At 46.8% G+C, this 23,039-nt stretch overlaps 2 protein-coding genes across 4 annotated transcripts; one reads left to right on the top strand and one right to left on the bottom strand.

The window, feature by feature from the left end:
• Positions 1-3,552: 3,552 nt before the first annotated feature.
• Positions 3,553-8,867, bottom strand: cth (cystathionase (cystathionine gamma-lyase)). The gene is made up of 12 exons (XM_057038657.1): positions 8,589-8,867; positions 7,781-7,862; positions 7,623-7,718; positions 7,382-7,491; positions 6,983-7,117; positions 6,834-6,891; positions 6,449-6,526; positions 6,129-6,281; positions 5,695-5,816; positions 5,377-5,429; positions 4,942-5,080; positions 3,553-3,999 (listed from the first exon to the last, which is right to left on the bottom strand). Exons 1-12 carry the CDS (start codon positions 8,769-8,771, stop codon positions 3,982-3,984), a joined length of 1,227 nt encoding a protein of 408 aa, XP_056894637.1. The 5' UTR covers positions 8,772-8,867; the 3' UTR covers positions 3,553-3,981.
• A 243-nt stretch (positions 8,868-9,110) lies between these two features.
• Positions 9,111-23,006, top strand: LOC130528854 (ankyrin repeat domain-containing protein 13C). 3 transcript variants are annotated; one of them, XM_057038646.1, is made up of 13 exons: positions 9,117-10,260; positions 11,022-11,063; positions 14,427-14,531; positions 17,442-17,527; positions 17,669-17,714; positions 17,966-18,032; positions 18,638-18,782; positions 18,942-19,073; positions 19,672-19,833; positions 21,286-21,365; positions 21,527-21,625; positions 21,698-21,798; positions 21,877-23,006. In XM_057038646.1, exons 1-13 carry the CDS (start codon positions 9,399-9,401, stop codon positions 22,005-22,007), a joined length of 2,058 nt encoding a protein of 685 aa, XP_056894626.1. In that variant the 5' UTR covers positions 9,117-9,398; the 3' UTR covers positions 22,008-23,006. The 3 variants fall into 3 exon arrangements, with proteins under 3 accessions (XP_056894627.1, XP_056894626.1, XP_056894628.1); XM_057038647.1 differs by lacking the exon at positions 14,427-14,531 and having other exon boundaries at positions 9,111-10,260; XM_057038648.1 differs by lacking the exons at positions 9,117-10,260; positions 11,022-11,063 and adding an exon at positions 12,162-14,328.
• Positions 23,007-23,039: the final 33 nt, after the last annotated feature.

Here is a 23,039-nt window from a genome sequence, read left to right as displayed (position 1 = left end):
TGTCTCCGACCATTCCGTGAACAGTGACATCATCACGCTGTGACCAGGACCTCCTGTTGACGCAGCTGAACGCTGACACGCAGGTCGAATTAGCTCCACCACCAAAAACAAGGAGAATCAGTCAGGCTGTGGTTCCAGGAACTGTGATGTTGTTTCTGCCTTTTTCATATCGTTTCATTAAAAAGGAATCCTAAAGTTCAGCCCAACATCGTTGTTTTCTTTTAGGGGGTATAATTTAGTATGTTGAAAAAGGACTTTCTCTTGTTTTCATGCTTTTACTCTGTAAAAACAGGACACACACACACCCACACACTTCCATTAAACCTAACTGGTCATTTAAGCTCAAATTGTTTTTCTCTGGCTCTTGTTTAGGGAGTCGGCAAATCAGTGTCATTATTTTGACTAAAAACTAAATGAATACATGAAGTGTGAACTTTATATTTCAATAATCTTCTCTGTGACGGATGTTATGGGGTTTTTCTACCTTCCCTGAGACTTTGCTTTAACTGGATGTAAATTTTGAGGTGGACAACCGATCTAAGTCTGATCAAGTTCATCCTTTCATCCTCGGCTGTGACCTTGGTTAACGACCTTGGTTCAGAGGACACATTCAGCTCCCTCTGAATAACGAGCTGCAAATCTGAGGCCTTCTGTTCCAAGCACGTGCGCTGCCCCCATCCATCAGAATAAACCAGATAATGAATACAAGCATGGCAAACAGCACACGGCAAGAGCGTGCGTGTGTGTGTGTGTGTGTGTGTGTGTGTGTCTGTGGTCTCTCTCCACATCTTAGGAGGTGTCTCTCAACTGTGAGGTCTGTTTTTTTTCCAGGCATCTGGATTGACTCATTGAATTTATTCGTTTGATGTTGAGGGTGGTTGTTTTGCCGCCCGGCTCCCTCAGACAGATCTTTGACTCATCCGTTGAGCTGCAGCGCTGAGAGGAGCCTGTCCGCTCTCTGCTAACACAGGTGCTGAATCTCATCAGGTCCGCTGACCAGTGAATTTCTGCATAACGTGGGATTAAAAGGCCATTAAAACACAGGTGGGATAAAGACATGAAACCTTAAACTTAACAGATTTAACTGTTTTGAGCTGCTTTCACTGCCACATCAGTTAAAAACAGAACAAACCAGCGGACTGTGAGAGACTGAGGACACTGGACGCGACCTTTGCTTGAACAATGTCCACCCCCTGAATTGAATCAAGCTGTTAAAGACATCTGAGGCAGAAAGTGAATCGATGTCTGTGCGCGGAGGATCGGCGCGGCCGCCCGCTGACGGAGCACAACTTCGTCACAGTCCTCGGCCTGTGAGGAATTTCTCCTTAGGAATCCCGAAAATGCTGCGTGCACCGCGGCTACAGCTAAGCTAACCCTTCAGAATGTGTTTTGAAGGAGGCGGCTGCACACGTCACTAATGATGTCTGATGAGCATATAGCAACCTTTTTCCTTTTTATCTGGACAAGAAGACCCGCCTTCAGACACGAAGCCCCACGGACATGACCTTGAGTGTAAACAAATAGGTTATTCTGAGGAAAACCAGGCCGCACTGTTTAAAAATCTCATTTCTTCAGACAACACTATTTATATTAGTAGCTTATAGTTGATAACGTGCTGCTTATTCACCAGAACATTGGGAGTGACTAACAGGTCGGACACTTGTGGTCTGGGACCCCACAGTCTGGTCTGTGTGCTTTTCCTGAGTGTGACGCAGCTCTGAGTGTTAATATTTGATTAGAGAGCTCACGTCAGCAGGGTCAGGAGCCGGGGAAGAGTTCCCCCCAGGCCATGTGTCCGTCTTTCACGTGCCGACTCCAACGAACTCATTACCTCAGCGGGGGCTCCGAAACTTGACAGACCTCTCCGAGAGGGCGCCGTCCTGACAGCCCCTCAGAAGAAGCCCGCGTCTGCACTGTGTCTCCAAGACAGAGGTTATAATAACATTAAGAGGCTATAAGATAATAATAAGAGTAATACGAGGTTATAATAGTCACTTAATTGCAGCACTTTGATGGCAGTTTTATTTTAAAGCTCTTTTTTGTTGGCCGTAAGCTTCAGTTTCAGGATCTTTATGCGGTCAAGGGTCATTTGGGACAGGTCAAACAGGTTTAGGCTGCTGGAAGCCTCCCATGATGCACCGAGCTTCGCCTGCTCACTTTCCTCTCGTGCTTCAACCGTGCAGCTTGACATATTTACCAGTCACCAAATTATAAAAGCTCATAATAGTAGATTCTGGGGTTTTTTGCTTATTCCTATGACGGTAACTTTGGCCAACAAACAGACTTCTGCAATTATTTCTTAAACAGCAGGTTTGATCCAGTCACATATTAATCAGTCCTCAGCCTGGGGTTCATCTCTGCAGTATATATGATTTTTTTTGGTCCTCTTTTCTTCTCTTCTCTCCATCATACTGCCTGGGTTCTGCTCAAGGTTCTCTCATGTTAAAAGGGAGCTCCTCAGCAAGGACAATCAGCAGTTATTGGTTATTAAAATAAATATAAATGACAGTAAATAGATGAATATTTTCATTTTTGCAGAGCCTTTCTGGCTCCACTGAGGGATTTCTGCTGTAACGCTGATTCAGAGGATTGAGACAGCTTCTATTATACCAGCTGACTCACGCCTCAGGTCACCGCGGTTTCAACATTTGGCCTTTAAATGTTCATTAGGATGATGGGTACATCTGATTATACCTGCTGTTCTGAGCTTTAATGATTTTCCTTTCCAGCCTGAGGTCATTATATTTAACAGCGTCTGACTCATCAGACAGCAGAATAGGATCCAAAATTTTCAAAAGATTTTCCTACCTCGCAGATCACAAATACACAAGTCTTCTAACCAAAATGCACCGATCACTCATTAACCGACTAGAAGATGCTAGAAAAGGAGAATGACGAAATCTTCAACACTTAAAACAGGTTTCTGCTGCTACGGCATTAGTTACTCTGGAATTTAGGATCTTATTCAATGGAATATCGACACTTTCATCAAATGTTCCACATCTGAGCGCTGAACTCCACCCGTGTTGGTTTTCTCAGTTATTCAGCAGTAAAATCGGTTTATCCACAGCGACAATAAAGCCCAGCACACTGACACGTCGTCTCTGTAAACTGGGCTAATGGGTTCATTATCCCCCTCCAACATCAGGAGGACAAACCGAGATGGTGTTTTATTGCTCCAGATGGAGGCCTTCAATGGTTTACTACTAAAAATGTCACCGCTTTGCAAGCCTGCATGCACGTACGCCGTGCACACACTCCGACATCCAGGGCTCCAACTTCTGAGGAGTGGGCTGAAATAAATAGCCTCATTAACCCGTCCGTCAGTGTTTCGGTGCGCTCTCGCGTTGCGTCTGCAGCCATGGGCCATTTTAAAGAGGATGGTTGAAGATGGTGAAATATTAAATGAGTGTAAATCCTGACTGGGGTGGGTTTATGTTTAGGACTTTTCCTGGAAGCCGCTCGTACGTAAAGGTCTCCATCGGTCGCTCCGGCAAATAACTGGGTGGACGACAAGCTTGAACATTGTCAAAAAGAGGCAGAGAACTGGGATGTTTTTCACTGGCTGGTTTAATCTCAAATGAATTCTGGAAGACAGGATTGAAAAAATAAGCAGCTTCTTTTATGAATAAGTTCTAAAGCTCATGTCACCTACGCACCGTGACAGCACCCAGTTAACCCCCGCCACTTCCCACAGAACCAGTTAAACAGCTTCCCTGTTCACATGAAACACATTTGCTCCCTGTTTTCAGCTTGAAAATGAGACATGTATTAATCACGCCACAGTCATCCCTTTTTAAGACCTCCCAGAAGAAACACCCATCTGTTAAAAGTTAATTCAAAGCACATAGTAACATAGAGACAGAAGAAAGCCCTGCAGAAGATGGATGAGAGTGCAGTAAAAGATTTCCAGCAATTGTACTCTTCCCTGATGCAGTAGGTGAATCTCTCAGGCTTCCGTCTGGGCTGGATCGACCTGTTTCACTTTGTCTTTGGGTGCTGTCAAAGAAAAAAGGCGAAAGGAAAACAACACGTGAGCGACGAAACGTAGCAGGGGGACGTGAAATTACGGGTACAAAGTCTCAGGCAAGGAAGACAGACGCTGAGTAGAGACCACTTTACTCAAGCTGTCTCTTCTAATTGAAAGCTCCATCTGTCATAGGTGCCACTTCCTGTCTCTACCACAAACTTTCGTCCCTGGATAGCTCCCATTTGGAAGGGATGGGCTCGGAATCTGAATGCCGAGGAGAGCACGCGGTTGTCGACAGGAATGCAGACGATGGTCTGATAGCTATTGAACCTATAGTGAACCAATCAATGTGTGAAGATAGAGCCCTCGTCTGAAGAGCCGTTGATGACCCCAGAGGTGGTCGCTTCCGCCAGCACGAGAAGGCGGCGAGTTGTAAAGAACTCTGGATGCTCAAGATAAGAAAATGGCCGCACAGAATAAGCTGTGAGGGGTTTTCTGAGTGAATGTAAAAGGAGGAGGAGGCCGGACCGTGAGAGGGACTCATCCAAGGCTGCAGCTAACATTCATAAAACAGACAGAACAAGATGTATCTGGGGCAGAGAGGCGGGCAGGGCTGGGTCATGGGCAAGGTGGAGAGGTCAAAGCCTTCTGAACAGTCGTCTGCTGCAGCCGCGGGTTTGCAGAGTTGTTCAAACATGCAAACACTTTTACACAAATTGTTCCATTGCCTAATAACTCTAAATACAACTCTGAAGTGATACATCCTGTTGCTTGTTGAGTACACGGGATCATGCACGTGTTCATTCAGTCCGTGTTTAATCATTAGATAGTTACACGTGTGGCCCCTGGATGTCTCAGTATCAAGGTCACGAGGTTCAGAATGAACGGGACAGTGGGTACAGGAAACTGCACAATCCAAACAAACAACACAGATGCTATTTTAAAATTGTGTGCGTGTGATTGTTATTTACTGCAGCAGCCAGCGCTTGCTCCAGGTCTTTGATGATGTCCGCCTCATCTTCCAGTCCCACAGAGAGCCGGATCAGCGTGTCGCTGATCCCCAGGTTGAGCCTCTCAGATTCTGGCACAGATGCATGTGTCATGATCGCCCTGAGAAGGAACGGAACCATGAGCCATTAACAGAAACACACTACTGTCCGGTCCAAGATGGCCTTACACAGGCGAAGAGCCTCGTAAACTGATCAGAATACAACTCCCCCTAAACTCGGCTGCCACCTTGTGGCTAAAATTGTTAGTTACAAAAGTTAGGGATGGGCTTGGAATCAAAAGTTACTATAAGTTGTATTTATGTAAGATACTATGCAACAATAAGAATGTCGGTTTAAAAAACATTAATTACATTTTTTTAAAAATTCAAAATATATTAGCAGCATCAGGATACTTACGGATGTTCAGCTAAACTCTCATATCCCCCCAGACTCTCAGCTATGGCAAACATCTGTAACAAGATGACAGCAGAGATGAATAAAAATAGATTTAATTTGTGTAATCTAGTCCAAACTGCCTCTCTAGTTCTAAGACTCTGGATGATTTATGGCTTTCTGATCAATTCTGGGCTAGTCGATGTCTGATTGTCCCTTGAAATACGCAATATATGAAACCCTGCCAGAATAAACACAAAAACAAAACTGAGGCTTTGCAATCATTCAGGGGCTCTTCACCCTTTTAGCAGATGACAGAAAAATGAAATAGTGCTGAATTACTTTGAGGTTACTGAGGAAGGTTGAGGCGTGCTCAAATTTGCCTTTAATGTAAAAGGTGATCATTCCTGGACAGCCGGAGCACTGTTTCTTCATCAGAGCGTGCTGAGGGTGAGAGGGCAGGCCTACAGGCAAATAATGACAGCTGCTTAACCTTCACGCCAGTTATTTAAAACAAAAGCTGCAGGTGAATTGTGTCAACAGAGAATGACAGCAAATTAAACCACAAAAGCAAACAATAAATGAATGACATCTGCATTGCTAATTAGATACTTGAAAGATGGCAGCTAAAAAGATTATAAATATCTAGATTTTGCATGTGCGCTTTGAATGATCTACAATTATAAGCCAAACTTTAGATGATCCGTCTTGTAGACGTAAATGACAGCTAAACTTTTAAATAAAGCGTTGAAGCGTGTTGATAAAAAATGTGAAACCTGGAAATATGACGCGCTCCACCCTCGGGTCAGCCTCCAGAAATTTGGCAGCAGCCATGGCGTTCTTGAAATGCCGCTCCATGCGCAGGTGTAGTGTCTTCAACCCTCGGTTGCACAGGTAGCAGTCAAAGGGAGACGGCACGCCACCGAGGGCTGGATGAAGAAAAGACTCAGATGTCACATTAACGGAAATCGTCCCAAGAAAATTATTCCTATTAAACAGCTTCCAGTTGGATTGCCAGTTCAATCCTAAGTGAGGATTCAGTGAGGAGTTGTGCACATTCATAGTATTATTATAGCTTAACTGTCACACTACTCACCATTTTGCAGGAATTTCAGTTTCTCATACAAATCCTCCCTACTCGTCGAGACCAGTCCCATGACCACGTCGCTGTGACCTGACCGGTTAGTAAACGGACGAATAAGGTCACACAATTAATCAATCCAAGAAGGGATGTGGGCATATAAATGTAATAACAACTACATTTGATCATAAAAGATGTCTTTTAGTGTAAGAATTATGTTAATGTCGTGTTGGGACACGCTGAGATGATGCATTAGAAGGAAGCCAACCTAATCCAAAATCCAGAAAAAGGATTATGAAAGAATAACATCTTTCACATGTCTCTGGCTTGATTATATCGAACGGAACTTAGAGAACTCTTTCACATCTGTAAAATAATGAGTAACAAATATAGAACCCACCGTTCATGTATTTGGTGGCTGAATACATGCAGATATCAGCTCCAAGCGCCAGGGGGCGCTAAAAATTAGACAAACAGGAGTTAATCATTATTAGATTTGAGTTACATTAAATAACAATAACAAGGAGAGGTGAAACCAGTGATCCGGACCTGGAAATAGGCCGACATGAAGGTGTTGTCTACAACCACCACTATATCTTTATTGTATTCATGGACCAGGTCAGAGCAGGCCTTGATGTCAACGACCTTCATCATGGGGTTGGTGGGGGTCTCGATCCACACCAGCTACACACAGAGAGATAGGATATCAAATTATGGTTGTGCAGGTGTTGAACGTATATAATTAGCACTTTATATGTGCAAATAAAGCACTATATTATGCAACAATCTTAATAAAACCAGACTGGCAGCGACTCATCAATTAAATTCATGTCTTCCACTCCATAGTTTAACCAGAAAAATAGTATTGGCATCTGCCAAAATTACTCAGGTAGAATTGTAAAAATACAAAATGCTGACTAGGTGTCTTTATTTATTCTTTTAACTTACTTTGGTGTTTGGCTTTAGGGAAGCCTTGAGCTGCTCGGGTTTGGTACAGTCGGCCAACACCACCTCCAGACCCAGATTACAGGCAACTCTTTGGAAGTAGCGGTTTGTGCCTTGCAAGTAAGGAAGAAAACACCAAAGCTCTGAAAAAGCTCTTCCGCTTTCCAACCCCCCACCACCACCCAAAAACCTGCATGCATTCAGTGCATCATGTTTCTCTTCACAGCTGTCTGAGCCTCCTCACCCCCGTACACGTCGTCCATGCAGATGATTCCGTCGCCAGATTTCAACATGTGCGTGATAGTCACCGTCGCCGCCAGCCCAGAGGCGAGAGCGAGGCCTGCATGAGAGGAGAGCAGATGTCACGGGAATTCTCTCTGTGGTAACGAGCAGCTTACTCACAATACTTGGCTCCGTCCAGGGCAGCCACGGCCTTCTCAAGACAGTTTCTGGTAGGGTTTCCACTGCGGCTGTATTCAAACCCCTGAAAATGAACAAGTTAAGCTTAAGAAATTGATCTAAAGTTAAATGGAAGTGTCGACTCTTTACAACATTTAAAGTATGAACTCATTACTGTTGACTAGAAGATTTTGTGGCCTATTCTTGAATGACCTTCAACTGGAGGGTTTGTCTGAACCCTCTGAACCATCTGAACAGGACCACCTGTAAATATTTGAAACATGGTCGTCTCCCTACAGAGGAAACATTTACTATGGTTTTGGCGTCTAAATAATGCTACAATTTCATCATTATAACTATAGGGATCAGAGAACCAAAGTCCTTTTCCAATAAATAAGTAGCATACACCAGTTTATGACTAACAAGATAATGCATTCATTGACAGAAGCAGGTCAACTTTGTTCCATTTTGCTGAGATGAGATAATGAGCTGCTTTTTCATCCGTCATAAACCTGCAATACGCATCTGACAGCTGTGTTATTACACAGTGTATAGAAACTATACACAACTGATTAAGAAAAAACAGCAATAAATGCATGGATTTAAAGTCCTCTTATCAGGACCGCTGTGTACAGCGTGCATTAGTGCTTCACTACACGGATAATTTATTATTTAGAAACAATTAACGATACTTTACAGCACAGACAAGCACGCGGCCCGTGAGCGCGATCAGCTACCCCCACGTGCAAAAGCGCCGCGGATGTTTACTCGTGTCCAGGCGCTGCTGTCCGGTCATTAGCGGACTACTTACCATATGGGTTCCGGGCTCCAGCTGTTTAAACGTGGTGGAGAGCGATATCGGCGGAACTACAGCCATTGAGCTCCACTGCTCCGGCTCCTGGCCGACGTGAATGGCCTCGGTGGCGAACGATTTAAACGCCGTTTTGAAGCCGGCGAACAACTGCTGCTCATCGTTCATGTGACTCGGCTCCATTACGACGCGGTCACGACCCAGCAGCGAGCTAAGCGGAACCACGACCCGGACGCTCCGGGAGAGGCCTTTTAATAGTAGACACGCGCTGCGCTCGCTCACGTGAGCCAATCGGCGTGGGTCAGAGCGCCAGTGGAGGCGCTGATTGGCGGATACGAAGGGCAGAGCTCGTGACGTCACAGGTACGTTTTTCTTTCGTTCATTCTTGAGGGTGTTTGCGTCAGATTTTTAGTTTAGGGTTTTAAAGGAGAATTTAACAACTTGGGAAAACAACTTAACATCTTTTTTTTTTAAAAATCGAATGATGTATAGATTGTCCTCATGACGTCTAGATTTGAGCATTGCAGCGACAAGATAAATAGCTCGACAGTGCGTGTTTAGTCAGTTTCTTCCTGACTGTTTGAGAACTATTTAGAAGAGACACAAGCCGCACAGTTTTGGTTACTTTCATCCTGTGGCCTACAGGGGGCTCTGTTGGCCACACTATCAAAAGCATATCCGAAACCAGACATTACTGGCTGCACTCAGTTTTATTTATGGAGGGTTGATTGTGAATTGTGAAGTACGATGCGATCAAAAAAAAGTATTAAACTAAGAGAACACTAGATAAATTCCGCTGGTTTACATTGAATGCAATATAATAATCATAGTCTTGTTCCGAAGCACAACATTTTAATGTCAAACCATGCTTTTGTGAATGAGCCTAATGGGTGTTTACAGGTTCAGATAAATGATGTTGCCCAAGTCCAGTCCACGCCTAATGACGTCTCCCGAACTCTCGCGATACTTCCGTGCGGAAAACATCAGCTGAATCTTCGCACTTGTCCGCCGGAGCTGCTCCTGTTCTTTCAGCCGCGCACGACACCTTTTGGCTTAAAAGGGAACGGGGCGTTTCATTTTCACGGCAGTGTGGTACCCGGCGACGTCTTCTCGTTTGTCTCACGCCGTCTAACCTGTCCGTCAAAGGAGGGGGGGAGAAAAAAAAAGTGTTTTCATGTGCAATTCACCGTGTGTGTGGGGAGACTTCCAAGTGGTGGATCGCTTCAGTTCACCCGGAGGGTCATCGTCAGCGACGACGCCCTCTGCTCTCTCAACTTAAACTGGTTTTGGAAAATGACCGGAGAGAAGATCCGCACCCTGCGCAAAGACCACGGGCCGAGCAAGGATGAGGGCTTGCTGGAGCCGGACGAGGAGGCTGCGACCGGGACGTTCACCGCCCCCAAGACGAGCAACAAGAGCAGGGCGAGTAAAATTTTCAGTAACCATAAGCTGATCAAGTCTCCGTCGACACAGCAGCAGCACAACCAACACGCACAGAGCAATGCCAAAACCAGCAGCCTGCAGACGTCCGATGTCATCGACGACAATAACAAAAACCCCCTTCTCCGGACCGGTCCAGACTTCCCGGTGCACGAATGCGTGTTCAAGGGAGATGTCCGGCGTCTGTCGTCCCTCATACGGACGCAGAGCATCGCCCAGAAGGATATCCATGGTGAGTCCTGCATGGTTAAAGACTAGTGTCTTCCAGGAGCCTGCATCTTGATCAGCCTGAGCTGATAAACGAATTTAGCCTCCATGTATTTATTAGAAAGGCCCGAGGCCAGGTGCCAGGCTCCAGGCTGATGCACCAAAACTATTTTTGTTGTGTCTTTGGTTGACTGATTGCACAGAATATGCAGGATTGTCCCAGATAAGCAACCAAACAAAATTAGACAGCCTTTCTGGTTCACCATATAAAAGCACATTCATCAGTGCTGGGATGTGGTTTGTCTGCCTATCAGAGCTTTATTTTATCTTATTTTTACAAGAGCTCAGACATTCCCACTGTCATCCGGCTCTAAAACGCTCCCGTCTCCTCACATCTCAGCAGGTTTTAATGCCACGTTGACCCCACATATTGACCTTTACCTCTCTGGAACCGCCACTGCTGTCAGTCCCACACTATGGGCCGACCCCCGACTGCCCGTTGGTGGTCAAAATAACAATTTTCCATTGTCAGGCAGACTCCAGGAGTCAGAAACACAACCCTCCTACTAAAGATGTGCCGTTTGCAGTGGGGAAAAAGGCCCTCCCCACCTGATTATTAGGTTTTCCTCATAACTTCTTACATTTTTTTTGGCAAACCACATCCCTACCTGTGAAACATGGTCTGGTTACCAGGCTGTAAAATAGTGGTAAAGCTCACAGGCTCTCGTCTCTTGTTGGGATTTTCAAAGGCCGCTCAGATTTATATATTTTCCTTTATTCCACTAGGAAACACGCCGCTGCATCTCGCCGTCATGATGGGACACAAAGGTGAGTATATTTAGATCTTCGGCTGATGTGTTTTATTTTTGTCTGCGTGAAGCGAGTCCCTCCAGGTTTGTTCGACTTGGGTTGGCTCTTTTGGCTTTGTCTATTTGTGGGTGTGGGTTATTGCATAATTGTCCGGGTGAACACCCCAGAAGATGAGAGACAGATGTTGTTGTTATGGATTTTTAAAGAGATTTAGCGAGAAAATCAATTCCTTTCTCTCTTCTGTTTAATCCCAATAGAAATGCAGCAAAGGTATTGAATTAGCAGGATTTTGAAGAGATCACCTCAGTGGTTAAACCCTCTCTCCCTGATAAAAGTGCTGCCACTGGTCGGGCACTCATGGAAGTTGCTGAAGAGCAAATGCGTCTTGGCATCCCACCATTTCTGTGGACCTTCGCCTTGTTTTGTTTTCATCTGAGTTTGATCACAGCAGCAAAAAGCATGCGCATGAAATATTAACGCCTTGCTCCCGTGGGGGTCGACTCTCGCATTTAATTTCACAAGAAGTCCAGAACATGCTTCTGAAAAATTCATCTCCAGCACTTCGCGCTCAGGTTTACTGGCGCGCACCCATTTGTTTCAGTGCTTCCTGTTGGCGGGCTGCTCTCCATTGATTTCATACTCGCACGTTCAGTTCAGCCAGTGTCTCGTGGTGGTCCACGCGCCAGAGCGCCGAGTACAGTGGCTTATGGGACACCGTGGCATCGATCGGGCTAATGAGGCCCAACGCCTTTTCCAGAGCTGCTGGCGTGGGGCTACATTATGAGATCATAGTCTGGGTGTGGCTGCACTGTTTGGATGGCGAGCGCTCTCATGGAGATGTCTGTGTGTGTGTTTATTATTCACCAGAGCACGGATGACAGCATTGCATGCCTGTCTCTGATAATGACCAAGAGGAGGGGGGAAGCTTTCCTTTGTTATTCTGCACAGCTACGCTTCAGGACTTGACTTTAGGGTCCAGGTTCACTCTGCACAGTTTGAAGCAGCATTTGGAGGTGGGGGGTAAAATAATCTGACAGCACTCAAGGTGAGGGGGGGGAAGGGTGGGTGGGAGATCATTCTGTGTAGTGATTGAACCAGTTCATGCATTTTCACAGCAACACTCCACAATAATGGATTTAAAGTGTGAATTTAAGCTTGAATTTAGGGTGTTTGACAGAATTACTCCAGTCACCATTTACAGTTTGGCTTAACACAAAGCCTTCGTGTTCATATTCTTAGTAATTCTCACAGTGATGTTAAATCAGCTCTCACAATAACATTTACACGTGCTTACCACATCTGCCTTTAGTTGCTTTGTATATTTGTGAAACACTTTTAAATAGATCTGAAAGTATCACTTCAGTGGGTTCATGATGGCAAAACTACTTAAAAATGTCTCCTTCTAAATCATACCAGACCCGACTGTTTGCTTTACTCGCTGTGTCTGATGCCGAGGACGTCAGAGGGGAAAAAAGGAATTATAGACGCACTCGGAACGAGTGGCAATCGTGAGGATTTTAACAGCCCGCAGCCTCCATCTGTAGCCTGGCCACGTAGCAGAGCGTTCCATTAGCGCTCCACTCTGTTTATCCGGCTCCATCCTCGACATTCTTCTGCTGAGTCGTGAAGTGAGCAGGGTTTTCGGCACAGCTGCTGCATGTGCGTTCGGTCCAGATCCTGCGTCATATTTGACGGCAAATGCATCAAACTAGTGATTCAGGTTGTCGGGGAAACATTCACAAATGTCGTTTCGACGTTGCTTTTTCTCAAGTTCAAAACTATTAAAAGAAAAGTTATTCTAATTGTGTTGTTGCACTCTGTGATGAAGAGCGTCGGGATAAAGAGACGGTGATTGATATGCTTGACACACTCCAACTGGAGACCAACCAGTGGCTGAACTATCAGCCAGTACAGCAGCAACTGGTTTTCTCACAGCCCAGCTGATTTATCTGATTGTGCTTCAAATATCATCTTCTATTTATCACATGGCAACGATTTCTTCTCCCTGAATTCGGTGTCTTCTTCTTTGAATTGGTCACGGATTAATGGCTGTGGTCACATTTGAGAAGAAAACCTGACGATAAACACGCTAATCGAATTCAGCAGAAGTGGGGCGGAAACTCGATTGCGGAGTAAATTCAGGCCGATCCACAAACGAAGCCTTTCAGCTTGGCTGTGTGATCACAGCGACTTCCCCTCAGCCCCTCTGCTGTGTTTAGATTTTTGTCCACCACACACCACATGAGGATGTTGAGTTTCACCACACTGAAAACAAAGCCCAGCGCTCTGCGTACAGTCTCCACACATTCATTTCCTCCTTGCGGCTGATTTTCAGTTAGCATAGAAAGATGCCTGGAGATAGTACATTGGAAGTAACCAGTTGGGTCTTGTTTGAATGACTAATGTGGCTTGCGATTTCAGGCTTTATGAGGAGCTCCTGTGTGGGCTCAGGCTTTCTTCAAACCTGCCTCATTGTGAAGGAAAATTACTACTAAGTTACTGTAGTGTTGACCTTTATTCTCATTTAGTGTCCTGAAGGAGCTAGTGTTTAGCTTCTACTGCTCACAGCATGTTGACGGGTTTTTACCGCTGGTCATCGGGAATTCTGGGAAATCAAGCACAGTTGAATCCTCCCCCAGTACATTTGACCTGGAATTCCAAGTTTTATGGGAGAGATTTTGAAACCACAGGAGGTGGTAGGTCAGGCTGTAGAGGGAATGACCTGAGAAGTGGAGGGTTGTCGGTTCAAACCCCGGTGCACACAAAACATGGGAGGTGTTCTGGTAGTAGAAGCAGGTGTCAGGACACCTTCAGAGCGCTGCCAAAGTAGCCGGGACCAAGGTACCGTACCCTCGAATGCTCACATAAGGGCTTGCAAAGAGCTGGCGACTTATTCAGAGATGTACCCTGCCTTCAACCAAATGAAGGATTTAAGCCAGTAGGACGTGGAGGGTTTGGTCTGACCTTCGCTCTTACAGCCTGAATCACCGCCACTCCTGTGCAGACATTTACAGCTGCGGTCAGATAAGTTAGTGATAAAACACGATTCTGTCCCACAGAAGCTCACTGTGATGCAAGAACATTGACTAAACAAAAGCTGCACCCAATCAGCTTCAGCATGTGGGGAAGAAGTTATTGAATGACTTTAGGGTTTAGAAATCATGTTTGCTATACAGCATGAGAAGCTCAATTCTGCTGGCCTGTTGGATACAAACGGGATCTATATCTTCGGACGGAGCTATAGAGTTTTCAGACTGACATGAGTGTTGCTGAGGATGTTCTGGTGCTGAACGCTTTGTTGTCTCTTTAATTTCTTTTTTATTTTCATTTTAAAAGCCATCATTTGGAGTCGTAACCTGTAAACCTGTCTGTCCTATACAGAGTGTGCCCACCTGCTGCTGGCCCATAATGCACCGGTGAAGGTGAAAAACGCTCAGGGATGGAGCCCCCTCGCAGAGGCCATCAGCTACGGAGACCGACAAATGAGTAAGGGCCCGGGACGCTGTCTGCCGCGTGGCGTTACGTCGGAAAAGGACGGCGGCGTCCGCGCCCCCGCTGCGTCCACGCCCACGTGGTGTTGGGGTCTGTCAGAACTGGGACGGTGCCGTCAGCCGTTGTAACTCATCAGTCACCGTTGCACATTTTTCCACGCTGGTGCCTCCTAACCGACGGCGGGCTCTCTTTCTTTGTCCCCCGTAAAGACGGGACATTCCTCCAGACCCTCTAGCTTTTGTGGCGCATTGAAAGGCAAATGGCTGGTCTCTCCTCTCCTCTCCTCAGAAGCAGATTATGTCCCAGCTTCTCTCTCTCACCCATTTCCAGGCTACTGTTGTGTATTCTAATAATTCTGCAGGTGAAACTGTTTCCAGGGAAGTCTGTGATGTTAAATTTAGACTTCCAAGCTAAAAGCTATTTGTTTGTCGAGGAATTTGCAATAACGGTTGAGGACGGGCAAAAGGACATTTCTCCCATTTTTCCTTAACAGTCTGGGAGATAGCGGCACCTTCCCGAGATCTTTAATGTGGGAGAAGTGTAGGGATTTATTCTGGGTGATGGAGAGCTGGTCACAATACCGCAAAACTACGATCGAAATATTTTGGGCTCATTACGACAACACGGGCGCCGGATTGAGCCGGGACAGGTCGCCAAAGCTCCTGCGAGGGGAAAAGAATGTAAAAGCTGAGCGACGCCGAGGAATCGGACGGATCGTGGCGTCAACATCGGCTTCATCCTCTAATTGGCTCATTAACGCCACTTAACTCGCTGAGTTCACGCAGGTTTATATTGACTGAAGCTGCTAATGAACCCGACAACAGATCTTTATTTACCTCTGATGGAGCAGCTTCACTGATCTGAAAAGCGGCAGTGTTCATCTATCGTGACTGCAGTTTGGTTTTTAGGCCCCGTCGGGCACACGCGGGGGCCTGGAGGACAACATTTAATCGGACTTGCTCCCATTTTCTAAGGGAGAGGATTCAGTGAGGCGGTGTCACAACAGGCCCGGCTCTGCTGACTCAGTTGGAGAACAGGTCCGACCTGCACGTACAGCTGAACTAGAATCCCCAGAGCACATGGACGTTCACCTTGCTGCCATGAGAAAAGGACCAAGTCAACTTCTACAACCCTCAAAAATCAGCAGTAAAGGGAGGATTAATTGAAAAGGGTTCCTCTGAGTCCGTTACAGCAGCCCTCCCTGCTGGTTATCCAGCATGAGCCGAGTCAACGTGTGTTCTTCAGAGCACAGGCCCAGGCAGGAAGGCTCCTAGAGACCTAAAGATTAGTGTGTACACACTCCTGACGCTGTTTCTTTGGTGTCGGCACACACTGGAGAACAACTGTAGTGTCAGAAACGCTGCTCCAGTCCATTTTAGGTTTAGTGTTCTCCAATCAAAATGCTGGATGGTGGAGACACGGCGTCCAATGACGGAGAGACGCTAGCCTGATAGGATCCCTGGCTGATTTTGGTCTGTCTTTATCTGGGCTGGCTTCAGCTGGAAGCTTCACCAAACCCGCCTGCCTTTCTTATCAAGCGTTGCGCCATCCTTTATTTGTCATCCCGAGACGTTGCTTGTGTCTTGAACGCAGCGGATGAGTTTTTCCTGCTTTCTCACACACCGACTTTGCAACATAGCTGCGTAAATATTTACTGGTCCTCAGACTCCAGCTCGGGTAGCGCGGGGTACAAGCGGACCGGCGGAACCACTTGACTGTTGTGGAATTTCTATGGCGGCTCGCATCATTAATGCCAGGTGGGCGCCACAATCGCAGTCTGGGTGGGTCAGCGCCAGCGTGGGATGGGCAGTCATGGTCAGCACCAAGGCGGCGGGGTGGTCTGCGGGCAGATGGCACAGTTGCAGGCCTTTCTCCGTCCCGCTGCGAGGCGGCGAGAATCAGGAGGGAAGCCACCCAGAGCTTGTCCACACTCATTAGGACACAAAGACACACTCTTCCCGCACTCGTGTCCGTGCCAACAGGCCTGCATGCAGTGGGCGTGTGTGGATTCCCTTATTCCGCCTCTCTTTACGGTCAAACCGCACCTTCTGTGCTGCGTCACACGGAGCGCCTGTAAAACAATATGAACAGCGTGTTTGTGTATATTGAGCCATCGCATGGCTGCAGGAGTTACGCTAATAATAATAACGCCGTGTGTCCTCCATTACTTTTAGTCCTGCACAAAATGTAGCACAGTTTGAATCTCAACTGTGCTGGTAAGTGTTTCCAGTGGCAGAACCACGGCACCCTGTAATCCTCCAAAAGCTTAGCAAAGCACAAAATGCACGCCAGTAAATAACCAGCACTGTCGGTCCGGAGGAACAAAATGTCAAACCAGTTTGTCTAGTTGGTTGCAGAGGATTTGTCCTTGTCCTTTTGTAAACAAGCAAAAGCAGCAGAACTAAAGAGCTGCATATTTTTCTTAACTGGTTAAAAAGCAGCCGTTTGTGTATCAGCTAAACTGGTTCTGTTTTAACATACTGGAGCTCTAAGGTGAGGATCTCCGTGGGTCTCCTGATGACCGGCTAAGCCCACTTTGAGGTTTTAGCTGACTTTTGAACCTCCTGTCCTGGTTGTGGACCCTTAAGTGAACTTGCCGTCTGTTCAGTTTGTATTTTTGCCCATTGACGGTTGGGACAGGCTCCAGTGGAATAAATAACTGCTGAACAGGATATGAAAGGATAAATAGACCTTCTAGCACACACTGTTGCTGGCTTTGTTCTAATTCTGGCCCTTTAGGTGCTATTTTAGTGGTACAGCACCTTGGTGACACTAAAACGGTTGAGGAGAGCCTTCAGGAGGGCGTCTCAAATGGATTTTAGTGGACAAAATGTCTTTTTATTTAACGTGGAACTGGAAACCTCAGAGTTGCTGATTCTCATCTGGCTTCATCTCTTTTTTCAGTCACAGCACTGCTGAGGAAGCTGAAGCAGCAGTCCAGAGAGAGCGTAGAGGATAAGAGGCCAAAACTGCTGAAAGCCCTCAAAGAAGTAAACTTTTCTTTTTGTGCTGTTTATTTCCTGCTTGTTTCATTGTTCCCAGCAGGCTGCCTCCTCACACCACTACCAGAAGGCATGATGATGGTGGCCTGACAACTATTCCATTCATGAAAAAAATGTGTTCCTTTGCAGCTTGGCGACTTTTACTTGGAGCTTCACTGGGACTTCCAAAGCTGGGGTGAGTCGAGCAAACGCGACGGACTCTTTTAACAGCTGGTTTAAAAACGAGGCCTCCTGCTGCACCAGCAACCCACCAGATTGTGTAATAGTTAATAAAGTTATCAATAATGAAGGGGTTTCTTGTTCCACTGTTCCACACAGCCATATGCTACTGAGGCTTAAGCTGGTGCTCTTCTTTATTATTGAGTGAGTTTTTTCTAAATTTAGCCACCGTTTCACGTGTCGTTACTGTACCTTCTCCCGCCGCAGTGCCTTTGCTCTCCAGAATCCTGCCTTCAGACGCCTGTAAGATCTACAAGCAGGGCCTCAACATCAGGCAAGTCCTGTCGGCAGGTGCAGTGAGTTTTAGCAAATAAAACGGGACGCTTCCTCAGTGGCGGCGGGGGTTGGGGGGTTGGGGGGGGGGGGGGCATCACCAGGCAGCAGCCTGGACGTTTGGTTGTCGCGGTGAGGCTAAATGTACACACATCAGCACTTTTGGAATCTCACGGGCTGCTTGTTTTTGTGCCACGAGTGTAGGTTTGTTCATGACAACCTGTCTCTGTTGATGGATAAGGTACCCGGTTTGTTGAGCTCCGTCTCATTTGGTATTCAAAATGTCCCCTTATTATTCTGGAGCTGGAGGGTGAAAGAGACGGAGAGAATGAAGGAAAGTGGGGGGGTTCATTCTAGCAGCACGGCGCCTCGGGGCACTCATTCCTTTTATTGCTTTTTTTTAATGTTTGTCGCAACACTTTTTGCCGTCCCGACTGTCTCCCACCAGTGAGAGAACGAGGAAAAGTTCTGGAAACTTCAAATTGGTCCCCCCCAAAGTCACAGAATCCCCTTTCATAAATAGTTTTTAGGCCACTCTCCAGGCGTTTGTGAGTAATCATGTGTTTTCAGCGATGTCAGACACTATAACACTTCCTGTGTTTACAGATTGGACACAACCCTGACGGACTTCACCGACATGAAGTGCCAGCGCGGTGACCTCAGTTTCATTTTCAACGGAAACGCCGTCCCCTCCGAGTCTTTTGTAGTGTTGGACAACGAGCAGAGAGTCTACCAGCGGATACACCACGAGGTGCGTGAGGCTGCACAAGCAAGAGTTCCGAAAGTCTCGCTTTCGCCCCCTACAGCCCGCCGTCTTTATTACAACGCGGCGGAACCTGCCAGTGAACCGTTTGGCGCTGCCATCTTGGGGACATCGATTCATAAATGTCTTTGCTAACGCTGCATCCAGGAGTCGGAGATGGAGACGGAGGAGGAGGTGGACATCCTGATGAGCAGCGACGTGTACTCGGCAACCCTCTCCACCAAGTCCATCACCTTCTCCAGGGCGCAGACAGGCTGGCTCTTCAGAGAAGACAAGACGGTGGGTCTTCTCTGATCGCCGTCCCAGTTCCGGCACCAGAGCCCCGTTGCCAAGGGGCACACATTTGGGACATTCTGGTGGAAACACGCTGAGGTTTTTCAAACTCCCGGGTGAAGTTTGAATGTTCCTGTGGTGGAAAAGGGGCCGTAATATACAGGCGTTTATCTCGTTTGTTGTGTGGGAGTCAACAGTAAAGACTAATTAATCACGTTTGCAACAGGAGGTCGCGAAGCCTCATAAAGCGAAGGATAAATCTTTTGTAGTTCCTCTTTCATTCAGCGAGTGTTGTAAACAACAGCTACATGGGAGAGGCCACCGAAGCTGCTATAGATAGATGGAAGGTCTCCTAGAGGCCTCATCAGGCACCTACTCCTCACTAATCTCTGGAAGAGCATGAAACAGTTTTCATTCCTGTTTTTCGTTTCGGACTTGGGGGTTTTACTTTTCCATCTAAGGCAGGAAAGACAAACAGGCTTGAGGAATTCAACCTCAGGAAGGAGCCACGGGTGATAAGCTCTAAGAAGAAGAAACCTGTTTTTTTAAAACAGGAAGACAGTGACTCCACAGGCGGGCACTCATCTGTTTGCTCTTCCTCCAGGAGCGTGTGGGAAACTTTCTGGCAGATTTCTACTCCGTCAACGGCCTGGTGCTCGAGTCCAGGAAGAGACGCGAGCACCTGAGCGAGGAGGACATCTTGAGGAACAAAGCCATAATGGAGAGTCTGAGCAAAGGGGGGAATCTGATAGAGCAGAACTTCGAGGTGAGTCGGGGGAGGGTTATTCCGTCACCAAGAGCAGGCTGACTCCTGTCAAACATCCTGACTCTTTCCCTCCAGGGTCAAGTTGTTTTGGATTAGCTTTTTATTATGTTTACACATGCTCATGCACTCTATCCGCTGGGGAGAAACCAGTAATAATGAACATCCTGCTGAAAACAAGCAAAGCTAAAAAATATAAATATTATTTTGCAATATTCATTTATTAAAACAGGGTTAACAGGAAGTTATTAGTAAAAAAAACAAAAAATCCAAACCAGTCGAGTTATCGCTGTCATTAAAGGTGTTTACTGACCTCTACAGCAAATCTACCAGTCCAGTCCAGAAACTGTCCTGTCCCGCTGGAATCTTGGGGTAGGACCCGGGTCTCTAATATATCTTTTTCGTGACTTCCTGTCAGACTCTGTCCACGCCATCACTGCATGGATCATTGGAAACCGATTCCCTGCTGCTGCTTCTTCAAACTTTTATCTGCTCCCAACCTGGAAACGAAATTAAAAACAGCCCAGACTACCCCGTGCCCCCCCCCCCCACCCCTCCTGTGCACAGTGCATGTGTCTTGTGTCCTCGCACCGCCACCTTCTGGTAGCAGCCGCAGAGGTGCAGCTCATCCACGGGGGCGACGGGCACCCCTCCATACCTCCACTGCCGTATGTTCTAGAGCTAACTCACAAAAGCCAGGGCCAAAACAGGGAGCATAAAGCCCGCGGGAGGGAAGACAATACCTGCCAGCGCTCTATAGGTGCCCTTGACCTGCCTGTTTGGTCCATGACCTCGCAGCTGTGCTGGGGTTCGTCTCATCTCCACATATTTTAGTCCATTTCAACAACTGAAGCGAATGCTCCGTTGCGGGAGCGCGCACTTAGCAATGTGTTCGAAACACCCAAACAAGCGTGCGATGATGCGATGGAATGAAGGAAAACAAAGACGGTCTCCACTTTCATTCGCACTCCAAACACCTGACTCCTGGCACGCCCAGGCGTCTCCACAGCATTTTCCACCACATTATTCTGCCCTAGTTACCGTTTTGATCCACTGCTTGCAAAAGAGCTCAGCTGGTATAAACCCAGAATTGTTTTTTACTTGCAAATTGGTGTAACGGGGAGAAAAAGGTTAGAAGATAGAAAATGGAGTTCATTTCCAGCCAATATAAGATGAACGAATTGACCTTTACCTTTTGTTATCTTCACTTTGGCATTTTAATATGAAATATTGTGGGAAAATGCATTTTGTTGCGCGTTATTGGAAATTAAACAGAAATTGACGCCCCCTGTGGGTTTATTTATGGTGCGCTGTGGCCCCCTAGTGGCAGAACGTGTACATGGCACCGTTCAGCAGCGACGCGATGGAGGGAAACTGAACCGTCTTTCACACATGGATGAAAACTCTTTATTATTTTACATTCGTGTCACTCGGCTGTTTCTTTTTCTCCTTTAGCCGGTGAGGCGTCAGTCTTTGACCCCACCTTCACCAAACATTATTTCCTGGGAGGAATACATCACCGCTGACAACGGAAAGTACGTATCCGAGCAGGTTTTCTTTGGTGCATCTGCGTAATTATTGGTGTGTAATTATGAGAGCACATCAGCTGGTTGACAGAAAAAGATCGTTTTGGCATAAATAGCAGATTTGCACTCAGATCCTGGGATCTCTGACGGGTTGCTCGATGTCTCCTCAGACCTCCTCACCTCGGGAGGGAGCTGGTCTGCAAAGAGAGCAAGAAAAACTTCAAAGCCACAATCGCCATGAGTCAAGACTTCCCTCTGGGCATCGAATCGTGAGTCGTTTCTCCAGCTTGGCGCCATGCTTGTGCAGACCTGCTCGTGCGTAACCACGTGCTCTGTCTCAGGTTGCTGAATGTTTTGGAGGTGATCGCACCCTTCAAGCACTTTAATAAACTCAGGGAGTTCGTTCAGATGAAGCTCCCCCCTGGTTTTCCCGTCAAACTGGGTGAGGAAACTAGCTGACAGTGCAGCTTCCAGGTCCGCGGGTGTAAATCTAAACACCGACTTCCTGTTTTCCCCGCAGACATCCCCGTGTTCCCCACGATCACTGCCACCGTCACCTTTCAGCAGTTTCGTTACGACGAGTTCGACCAGTCCACGTTCATCACTCCCAGTGACTATAAAGAGGACCCCAGCCGCTTCCCCGACCTTTAACCCCTGGAGACGAACGCGCAGCCACAGGAAAAACCCGTCGGGGGATCCCAGCAGCAAAGCCTAACTCCACGTGAAAGAGGTCGCCGTCTCTTCTTCGCCTCTTTTTTAAAGGCGCACCTTCGGATGGGATTCCCCGAGGGTCGCGACCTCTCCGTCCTGAAGAGCGGATGCGTTTTCCAACCCGCAGACGTCGTGTTTTGATAAAGGGAACGTTTTTACCTGTAAAGCACCGATATCGCCGTGTTCATTGAAGAACACCCAAATCCTGACTCTGGTTCCGTCTTATTTCTCTGGCTGCTCAAGTCTCAGTCCCATTTGTGATAGATTGGTGATGCTGAGAGGAAGCCTCGCTCTTAACGCTCGCTTCCTTAGGACCATCCGATCTAGCCATATTCTTAAAGATGTTTGGAAAAACATCCTTTTTATTTTATTTTCACAGCTGTCACGGGGACACGCACCTCCGACCCAAATGCCCAGTCCATTAGGTTCTACATGTTAATCAAGGGTCTTTTATCTTTCTTTTTACGTGCTGCTGCTGAAGAAACCGTCTTTATTGCAAGTGTTGGTGTGGTTTTTTTTAAATGTTCTGGTGTCAGTCAGTTACTGTGACCTAACGACCCTTGGGACCTGTGGGAGGAGACGCTGCAGCTCACCGTTCGCCTCCATCATGACTGGTTTTGTGTTCCTGCTGCTGTAGTTTAAAGGGCCAGTTTGAACCAAAAACCGCCAGTAGCCGCTCGCTCCACCGTCGACCATCCCGCCAAAATAAAACTTTCAGATGAGTTAGTGGCAACTTTTAATCTGCTTTAAATCCCTTTAAGCTAGCAGCAGTGCAGTATTGATTTCAAACTGCCTGGTGATGGGTGCAAACCCCTCCCCATGTCTTCATCTGTTCTCTCCATGTTTCATATGTTCGCGTCTCCCCGCCGGGTGACCACAGCTGGAAAGTTTAAATTTACATTTTGATATAAAATGACTAAAATAAAAACATAGCTGAGACTCTGAAGTTTCCGTCAGGTTTTTCCCGTTTGA

This window comes from Takifugu flavidus, chromosome 7 (genome assembly GCF_003711565.1).
Source record: "Takifugu flavidus isolate HTHZ2018 chromosome 7, ASM371156v2, whole genome shotgun sequence".
Classification (NCBI taxonomy): Eukaryota; Metazoa; Chordata; class Actinopteri; order Tetraodontiformes; family Tetraodontidae; genus Takifugu; species Takifugu flavidus.
Note: the sequence above shows the minus strand (reverse complement) of the source record. Positions and strands in the feature narration are given on the sequence as shown.